Source organism: Chenopodium quinoa, unplaced genomic scaffold (assembly GCF_001683475.1).
Source record: "Chenopodium quinoa cultivar QQ74 unplaced genomic scaffold, ASM168347v1, whole genome shotgun sequence".
Classification (NCBI taxonomy): domain Eukaryota; kingdom Viridiplantae; phylum Streptophyta; class Magnoliopsida; order Caryophyllales; family Amaranthaceae; genus Chenopodium; species Chenopodium quinoa.
This window is the reverse complement of record NW_018744026.1, coordinates 4,813,083-4,823,437: the sequence shown is the minus strand read 5'-3', so window position 1 is coordinate 4,823,437 and position 10,355 is coordinate 4,813,083. Positions and strand designations below refer to the sequence as shown.

Below are 10,355 nucleotides of genomic sequence, written 5' to 3'. Positions count from 1 at the left end.
ATAATTTGAAAAGAAATAATACCATTTTTTCTTTTTTTGACTGTCGACTTTCTAGTAATAAATCCTACAACAGCTGCGTAGGACTCATAAAAACGCAAACCTTCATCAAGTTTTGAAAATTTCATACCTATAGTTGGTCTAATTTCACTATCACAACATGGAATCCATATCTTCGTTCCACCAGGGGTAAAAGCATGAAGAACATTAGACGTACCAAATTCAACAGACAAATCCATGCTTAATATAACTACAGAAAAAAAAAAAAAAAAAAAAAATTGAGCTCTAACCTTTGATAATGTATTCCAATGGCTGAATCTATTCCAATGGCTGAGATAACGTCTTCCAATGACTGACCCATAATGTATTCCAATGGAATACAACGTCTTCCAATGCACAAAAATAAAAAAAAAATAAAAATTACAAACAATCGTTACCTTTTCAAGCTGGCCCACGTGAATTCCCACTATAGTTACTAATAAATCTGAACCATTCATCTAATAAAAATGAATGGTCTTAGATTGGTTCTCATTTTATATTGGTTCTCACCTAAGCCATGGGTTCTCACATGATCCCATTTCTATATATATATATATATATATATATATATATATATATATATATATATATATATATATATATATATATATATATACCTCCGGTTCAATTTAGTCACAACAAAGTACAACTTTTCGGAGACCAAGGCAAAAGATTGAAAACATGATTATGGAAGAATAAGGGTATATGCTTAACTATTAATCCAACCAAAAAAAAAAGAAAAAAACATATTCAACCTTAATTAAATTAAATAACCCACCACCACTAACACCACCAAGCATCACCCAAACCACACACCACCACCCATAACCCAACCCAGCACCATCGACGCACCACCACCACCCACGCACCCAGCAAACCGCCGACGCACCACCACCACCCCACGAACCCAGCCACCCCACGAACCCACCACCACCCCATGCACCCAGCAACCCACGAACAAGCCACCCCACGAATCCAGCAACCCATCGACCCACCAATCTGGCAATCTGCAACCCACGAACCAAGCTACCCCACGAAACCAAACCCGCAACCGCCGCCGATTTGAAACCCACGAATCAAACCCACGAAACCAAACCACCAATCTGCAACCCACGAATCAAACCCACGAAACCAAACCACCGATCTGCAACCCACGAATCAAACCCACGAAACCAAACCACCGATCTGCAACCCACGAATCAAACCCACTACCGTCACCGATCTAAAACCCACGAAACCAAACCAACGATCTGCAACCCACGAATCAAACCAACAAAACCAAACCCACGACGCCGCTGATCTACAACCCCCGCCGCTCGTAACACCATGAAGCAACCATGAAAAGGGGGTTGGAAGAGGAGAGAGAAATTAAATTGGATGAGAGTTTATTTAATTAAGATCGGGGTTTTATCTAATGAAATCAGATTTATAATTTGATAAGGGTGTTTAAAAAAAAGTAAGGGTATATTGGTTAATTACCATCCAAAAATATACTTAAAAAAAATAAAAAAAATAAAAAAAAAAAGTTTGTTGCGAATAAATTGAACCACCCAAAAAAGGAAATTGTTGTGAGTAAATTGAACCGGAGGTAGTATATAGTATTTTGCCGACTTGAATCTAGATCCACACTCTATATATGTACAAGAATCGAACATGTGATGGAAATGAAAAGGAGAAGCCAAACCAGCCCAAAGCTCGAACCTGAAGAAAGTGTTCTAACATTATTGTAATTTGTTAAAAATGAGTACATATTCCATAACAGGATTCGCATAAATTTCTGTTTTCAGAGGTCCTTTGCAATAGAGTTTCTAAGTAAAATGTCTCTTCATATGCAATTATACTAGTGACTTATGAGTGGTCTCCAATAAGCTTTCAAGATAAGGGTCATCTTTGTATTTTGCGTAAATGGGAAGCTCAAGTGCGCTCTCTGCTATTCTCCGGTCCTCGTAAATCTTTGCTACAAGACTTTCCAAAGAAGGAAAGTTGGCCTGTAAAATTCGAAGTCAAAAACATCTACAATATGGTATTACATTATAGGAAAGAGGATATTGGAAGTTTACAAATAATACAATACCTCAGGTCGTATATAACCAACAACAACAAGGCGTAATTCTTCTCCATAAAGGTCGTCCTCAAACTCATGAAGCAGCCAAGGTTCCTTCAAAAAAAAAAAGGTAAAAAAAAGGTTGTTAAAGATAAACCTTACGTAGTAGAAATAAAGCAAAATTTTCATGTTCAACTTACTATTGTCTTCTCTGGATTGTTGAAGTACGGATTCCAGCCAATGCTCATTACCATCTTGTAAATTCCTCGTTTGGAAACTCCAGCCCAACCAAAGTATACACCAGATGGATATTCAGAGAGAAGGTTTGAATAGCTCTCTGTGGACAAATTAGCTACAGAAGATTGAAGAAATGATCAGAACATATGATCTGACATTTTCAAGGGAATATGAACACAGGGCATGACATGCCAGAATAACAAATCTATTTTAGTTAAATAATTCTCATGTTTAATTATAACCTAATTAATTCTTCTCAAACATTTCTTTTTGTTCATAAAGTCATATGATGAAACAGTTAATCAGAGCAGCTAAAAGAAAGTAACCAGACCAACTAAGATAAATGACGTGAAATCATAAATATAGCTCACACATCCCCAAATTAATTGTTTCAATATCCTTCTTGGCCTCCAATTACTTGTTTCAGGTTAAAAATCACCTGAACTATCCAAAATCCCTTGTTACTCTGATAAATATTGTGGATTTATCTAACATATTATACAAGAGTCGAACTAGGATGCCAAATACATTATGATGGACCTATAATGGTTACAATAGAGATTAATATATAAATTGCAAAAAAATTATCTAACAAGGAAATACAGATATATTAATAACACACCTGTAGGGATTCCAAGTACCTTTGACCCACGGCCAAAACCCTTAATAACAGGACCACCAATGTGCCAAGGTTCTATAGGAAGGGTTTCTTCAATCCCTGGACAAATCAGTGAAGTTTCAGACATATGATGCAAAGTAGGGTTCCATCTCTCATATAGTCATATAGAATTTTGATTCATGGAAATTTACAATCTTCAAACGGAGGTAAGCTCCATTGCTCAGGACGTAAATCAAATAGAGAATTAATGACTTTGTCTGCCATTGTGTAGAGATGTGATTGTTTAGGCAGTGATGGTACAGCAATCACTTCCATTCCAGCAGCCTTGCCTGCAGTAACACCAGGCCTAAAAAAAATTCAAACTATTATTACCAGTAAGTATGACATACAACATTGAATACAAAGCCAAGTAAAAACAATCACCCAAGAAAAAAGGGGAATCCCATTGAATATCAATGCTGTAAAAAAGGTGTTCAAGTTGGTTTACGAAGGTTAAGATTAGGTTTCACACAACTTTTTGCAAAAATCATGAACCTCTTTGCAGAACCATTCTAGGTGGACTGAAGTCTAATGCCATACTTAGAAAAAAGAAAGCATGCACAGAAATAAGGGGAAACTTGTGATAACAGTGTACACTAGTAACAAGGTTAAAGAGTGTTCCACGTGAGTGATTGTTAAAAATTCAGAGATATCTACTAAGAAAATCAAGATAAGGATTAAATATCCATGTACTAACTAGCAAAACATAACAAAGATCACCATATAAAGATGTTAAAATTAAAATAAGGATTAAAATATCCATGTACTGACTAGCAAACATGTCAAATATCCATTTACAAGTTGCTGATGCTTTTTTTATAATGAAACACCCACTTAGGCCCCGTTCACTTCACCTTATTTTTGCTGAACTGAAATTATTATTACTGAAACAAAATTATATTTGCTGAACTTAAATTATTTTTACTGAACTGAAATTATTTTTACTGATTTTCTTTTATAATTCTTCTTTAAAAAAACTGAATTTTACTGAACTGAACTTATTTTTATTAAACTGAAATTATTTTAATTGAACTGAACTTATTTTTACTGAACTAAAATTATTTTTACTTAACATTATTTTTTTAAGGTAAAGTGAACAGGGCCTTATATCTACAAAACTAAACTGTAAATCAATTTGCAAAGAATGCAATAGACAGCCACTCTTAAACATCCAAAAGTCACAACAAACTAAATTATATTAGAAATTAAACACAGATCATTCAATCATTATACTCTACAACTCTAAATCTTCAGACGTTCCCTGATAATCAGAACATTACCTCAACCTTTTTGTCTCTCACGTCCAAAAGTAATTTCTAACTTTTTAAGAGCTATTTGCTACAAATAAGTTGAGCATCTCAAATAACCTTTACTAGATACTTTTGAAGGACTCATAGGATACTTACAAAGAATCTTCAATGACAAGGCAACTGGAAGGTTGGACGTTGAGCCTATTGGCTGCTTCGAGGAACCTTTTCACATGAAAATATGCAGTAAGCACATTAGACAAATGCATTTCTTAACTAGATTAAACATAAGATACTGTGTAGTTCCTCTTCTTTTACCAAAACCACAACAATTCTAACATGAATGCAATAGACTTACTCCCTTCATTTATGATGCAAGGGGAAAAAAGTAGAGAAATATACTATATGAAATAAATAATCTATTTATACAATTCTTACTCACAAATCAGGAGATGGCTTCCCAGACTTTACTTCATCTCCACCAATTACTGCAGAAAATAATTCTTTCCAGCCTACCAAATGAAATATGAGTAAGAAAATGGTGATGAATGGAGAAGTAAAAATATCAAAGTTCAAAGAAAGAGAAAAGCTCTAAGTTTTACGTACCCTGATTATAAGATAGTTTCTTCTCTATGAAAGGTCTGGGAGAGTTTGAAGCCAAGGCCATCGGTATTCCATGACCATGCAAATGATTAATTAACCGGTTGGCGCCTGGAAGAGGTTTGATGTTGCTCAAACTACAGTCAAATTGCAATAACATGTTCAAGCACTCACAGATGCAAACTTATTTATGGATTGCAGAGTTTCAGAAGGATATGCTTATTGCTTAATCTACCCAAAAAATAAACTACTTTGCTTTTTCAAATGTATTCAAGTGGCAAGTGCACACACTCTGCTCCATGTAAAAAGGAACCAAATAACTGAGTAAACAATCAAAATCCCAATTTCTGAAGAATTTGAAGGTTGAAATAGAACAGGTTTCAGCTCTGAATTGAACAAATTTTACTATGATTGGCCTCATCCTAAATCAAAATTGTCTAATATGCCAACCGTCATCAGGGTGGTTGAAAAAAAAAAAAAAACATTCAGACAGAAGAGGGGAAACCATTCAACAAGAACATAAACGGAACTTAGATCATGAACATCAATATGAAAAATGACAAAGTGGAGCCAAAAATTATATATACAAAATAAAAAATAAATAAAAATAAAACTCAGTCATTGACATGAGAACAATAATCATTTGTACGTGAGAAAACACAAAAAATTAAACTTAACAGCTCATGAATAAATACCAAGAAGCTAACCAAATAAGATATGTACATGCTTTAGATATGACTTAATACTTGCAGTGATATAACACACAAAGAACAAGAAAACACTTAGTATGGAAAATTGGAGACATCAAAATCTTGAATATTGATCCCTATATATTGAAGAAGAGAACCAAGTAAAAGTTTCATTACTGATCAGAGAACATTGGGGTGAATGCTTTTGCGAATTCCTCTGCAGTGCAAGGTAGTTCATAAGCTTCAACAACAGCAGAAGATGCTTCTGGAGGGGTCTTTCCAACTATCCTATGAGCCTCTCTCCCATCCCACTGCTTTCCATACTTAACCAAAAAACTCTTCAGGACATCAGTTACTAATTGATCTGCCATAAAATTAATAAATTATCATTAAGCACCTAGCAGTTTTCAAAAGGCATGATGGATATTAATACAATAGAGGTCCTACAGCCCAGGCATAAGGTGTCTTCATTAAAGAAAAAGGCTTAAGCTGATTTTCCAAATGCAACTGATACTGAATAGTATTTCTCTTATTCCACGTAATTTAACTGATGAACTACCAAAACAATCCCACATTCCCACCAATAGCAATGCAAAGTATCTCCAATTCAGCTCTCCAATCTTTCTTTTCTATTCTCTCTCCTCGTGATACTCCCTAAGTCAAAACAAAAAAAAACAAATAAACTAATAGCCCAACAATGCAAATCTCTATAATGGTTTCATATAATTTGTCCTTTTTTGTGGTCGCCATTATTTGAAGAACCTAAGCACACTCAAGATAAAGAGGCATTAATTCAAGTCTTGCAACTTGCAAATTGTTAGAAAAAACATAGAAGACTCTTCCATGAATCTTTAACTACAATACCACCCGTGGGGGAGACATCCACAATCTTCATGGAGATGTAGCCAAGAGTCCCCTTGTATCTAGTTTAATGCAAATCTTCTCCAAATTGCTTCAATGTGAGCTTTAGCCAACAGCCCAACAATCTCCTAAACACTACAATAGCAGCAGCGAGAAAGCAACTATAAAAAGGGTTATCCTCACCACCCTATAATGCATCAGCAATCACCCTTGCTTCCCTACATTGTTACAAAAGCAAATCCACAAAGAGCACATAATATTCCATTGGTCTATGGTAGTAAACAAATGTATGCTTCAGCATCAAGCTTCAAAAGCATAACATAATTTATACCTCTTAAATATATTATAAAACTTAATTTTCCCCTTCTATATCCGAATATGACATTTTTGCATGATCATAAAGCTATCAGTTATATTTTTTCCTCTTAAAGAACTCCCATGTTAATCACATACTATTAGTTGCATGAGAACAACAGCATATTAATCTCACTCAAGATGTTCATACAAATTCATAAAAAAGATCAAACTAGCAAACCCTCAAATGACAAACAGACACTAAACACCTATGGAAAGCACACCTGTATTAAGAAGTGTGCCATCCAAATCAAGGATCACAGAAGAAACTGTCTTCTTAACAGGATTAGCTATTGACATCTTGCCGATCATGAGAATCTTGTAAAGCTTTTAATTCTGCATGAGAAAACATAAGCAATTATAAGAATTAACCATTGTCTACATATCAGTATTAAAATATCAACGCAAACAAATAGACACTTACATATAGTTGCACTCCAAAATATAATAAAAGGGAAGGAAATGAATAATGAAATCCATATCAATTCTAAACCCATCAAAGCCGACAATTGAAGGCATTGCTAGCAGTTGGCATCTATGAGAAATCAAGTACCAAGTGTAGAGACAAACTTCCTAATTTACCACAAAAACATTGGTTTCTAGTTTCTCAGCAGTCGACCCCATCCTTTAAAGAATAAGGCTTTGGTATCGTTACTGTTGTACCACAAAACATTTGAATCTGAAATTAGAAGTACTAACCATATGTTGTTCACAATTTTCAACTACGGTACACATAGTTACATACTATGCAATACACAAAAATGGTATCTGTCTTCAAATTACAAACTATCAAAACTTATTTGAACTTCTCTGAACTTATTGACCTTATTAGAATTTATTTTAGCTATTCATTGAACTTGAGTAACCCTTACAAAAATCTTACCAAAGCTTATCTCAACTTCTAAACTTATTAATCCTTATCTAAACTTATTTCTCTCGGAATTAGTCGAACTAAACCGGGCCAAAACATGTAAAACATCTTAAAAAAAATAAACCATTAATCCATTTTGAATGATATTCTTAAACATTCATCTCAACATCGATAAAAATACTAAATCAAACAATCTCATTAAACCTCACAATTCTTTTACAACCCAAATTGGCCTCTCTATTAAAGATGAGTCTCTCCTAATTATGTTTTGCAAACCATAGCTCTATGTTCAAACTACAATTCCTAAAGCAATACAATCAAATGACAATTTATAAAATAAATTTAAAAAAAAAAAAAAAAAAAAAAAAAAAAAACCTTTCAGTTCAAATAATAATGAGTAATAATTCAAGTCAAAATTGAAAGGCATATGAACAATCTTATAAATATGTAAACCAATTCCAATGAAAAATTCAAATTCAATCCCAATTATGTTTGGCAAATTATAGACTAATTTGTAATACTCAAAATTCGATTTCAAAATTCAATGCCAAAGTGACAAAAATCCATCAGCAATCTCAGCAAAATTTAATCAAATAATAAAGAATTCAAGCTAGAAATCGAACCAATTCGTCGCAAAAATGTGAGATGTTGAGTGAGAGATGATGATTTTGCCGCCGAGCCACCGCAGTAGTTCGTCCGTCGCTACGCGATAGGACCTTAAGGAACGATGCGTGCGGGTGATTAAAGAGAAAAAGGCAAAGGACATCCTTTTGCAAATTAAAGGGCAAATTTGTAATATTTTGGGTTTAACCATTAATACCATTAACGGTTTTAGGTCAATACAAAACACTTTGATAGTATTTTTTTGAGACGATTCTAACAAGAACTCATGACGAATATGTTTTTCCTTGCAAAATTCACAAAGGTCCTATTTAGGGATGACAATATTAAGTGGACATCCGCTAACTCGCTCCACCCGCTTAAATAAATGGACGAAAACCCGAATTAAATGGACGAGAAGCGAGTGACGGATGATGGATCGAATCGGATGTGGATGATATTTTTTTCATCCACTAACCATTTTCCCATCCGTTTAACATATATTAAATTTTTAATCAAAGAATTTTACTAATAAAATATAGAATGTGCAAGAAAATTACTTGTCTTTTTTTGTTGCAAATTAATTTTTCAAACAATATGTTGTTATTTTTTTATTAATAAATTAAAAAAATTATTATATAAATAACCGAAAATTAAAGTTTATGTGAGTTTTTTTTTCATTTTAGTACTCATCCATTTGTCATCCGCTCCACCCGTTTCATCCGCGGATGATGGACGGACGGATATGAATGATGGGTGAAGCGAATGACGGATGGATGTGGATGGAGCAATTAGGATAATGGATGGATGCGGGTGAAGCTCCACCCGATCCAAATCCGATCCATTGCCATCTCTAGTCCTATTTGACAAAGGTAGCAGTAACGGGTAACTTTTAGTGATCGAGTAGCAGATAGCTGTTAAGGTAGCGAGAAGTAGTCAATTAGTAGTGGGTACTGGGAAGAGGTTAGCTGTCAAAGTAACGGTTGAAGTATGAGTGTTTGGCAAAAGTAGCGGCCGCAATACCAAAATATATAAAAATTCATATAAATATTGTTTTTAAAGTAATTAAAATTTGTCAAACGCTACCCGCTACTTCTAAACGCTACTATTATTAACGTGTCAAAAAAAACTACCTAAACACTACCTCTATCGCTAACCGCTACTAGAATTGTTACCTTGCCAAACATCCTTAATGTTTTTTTTAGTAGTGTTACGCTAACCGCAACCTTAAATGCTAATACCAAACAGGGTCAAAAGATGGTCAAATGAAAAGTGTTGAATAATGTTAAAGTCAAAGTGGGTCAAGTAATAAAGACGGGAAAAGTGCCATTTATGGGTTAACATCATGACCAGTTTTACGATAATTGACAATATTGAATAATTTTATATCAAGATTTTTACTCCCTCTATTTTAGAATAATTGACACATTTTGACTTTTGCATTATTCATACCCTAAATTTGACTATTTCTTATTAAAGTAATAAAACAACATGTCCAATATAACTCGTGTTATTTATATATTGTATTTTTTTTATAATGATGTGAAGGTCTTGATCAGATTCAACCCCCATAGTTATTTTAGCTCATTATTTGCAGCCTTGCAGGCCACACACTTTGGAGTATGTAGAGGGAAGGGTAAGGAAATCCCTACCTCCAAGCACCCTCACTTGGTAGCATTCAAACCCCAAACCTCTAGATTCTAAAGTAAAAAAAACTTACCAAGTGAGCCAACACGCACTTTTATTGAACACTCATGTTATATGTTGTTAAATACGAACTAGTTATTTATAGTTTCATAATATCATCATTTGTATACTTACGGAGTGACATTGAACTATTTGTCATTACTATTGATGGCCAAATTAGTTGATTAACATGTGTTTCAATTTAAATAGTTAATGTATTAGTTATTGTAGAAAGAAGGTAGTATAAACTTGGATTTGTTTTTGTGTACTACCATGTACGAAGTATGTATATAACACTATTATGATATACATTGTCTTATTAGTCCATTATATCTCACAAAGTCACATTGGTATAATATTTGATATACCATTTACATTATTTATTTGTATTATTAGATAAATATTTAAATTATTATGACATTTAATGATACTAAAATTTTACCTATTTAGTGGTACTTTTTTTTTTTTTTTA

General features: G+C 33.7%; 1 protein-coding gene across 2 annotated transcripts; it reads right to left on the bottom strand.

Moving 5' to 3' along the window:
- Positions 1 to 1,591: 1,591 nt before the first annotated feature.
- Positions 1,592 to 8,376, bottom strand: LOC110690308 (bifunctional riboflavin kinase/FMN phosphatase-like). 2 transcript variants are annotated; one of them, XM_021867128.1, is made up of 11 exons: positions 8,221 to 8,376; positions 6,951 to 7,062; positions 5,689 to 5,875; positions 4,829 to 4,959; positions 4,665 to 4,734; positions 4,382 to 4,447; positions 3,128 to 3,282; positions 2,940 to 3,035; positions 2,281 to 2,432; positions 2,111 to 2,194; positions 1,592 to 2,024 (listed from the first exon to the last, which is right to left on the bottom strand). In XM_021867128.1, the coding sequence occupies exons 2-11, from the start codon at positions 7,036 to 7,038 to the stop codon at positions 1,872 to 1,874; spliced, it is 1,182 nt and encodes a 393-aa protein (XP_021722820.1). In that variant the 5' UTR covers positions 7,039 to 7,062; positions 8,221 to 8,376; the 3' UTR covers positions 1,592 to 1,871. The 2 variants fall into 2 exon arrangements, with proteins under 2 accessions (XP_021722820.1, XP_021722821.1); XM_021867129.1 differs by lacking the exon at positions 5,689 to 5,875 and having other exon boundaries at positions 4,829 to 4,933.
- Positions 8,377 to 10,355: the final 1,979 nt, after the last annotated feature.

Excerpts from the sequence above, each read along its gene's own strand:
- LOC110690308 (XM_021867128.1), bottom strand. The coding sequence starts at position 7,038 with ATGATCGGCAAGATGTCAATAGCTAATCCTGTTAAGAAGACAGTTTCT. Across the intron at positions 3,036-3,127 it reads CTTACCTCCGTTTGAAGATT|GGATTGAAGAAACCCTTCCT; the intron begins GTAAATTTCCAT and ends TGATTTGTCCAG. Across the intron at positions 2,025-2,110 it reads TTGGTTATATACGACCTGAG|GCCAACTTTCCTTCTTTGGA; the intron begins GTATTGTATTAT and ends CGAATTTTACAG.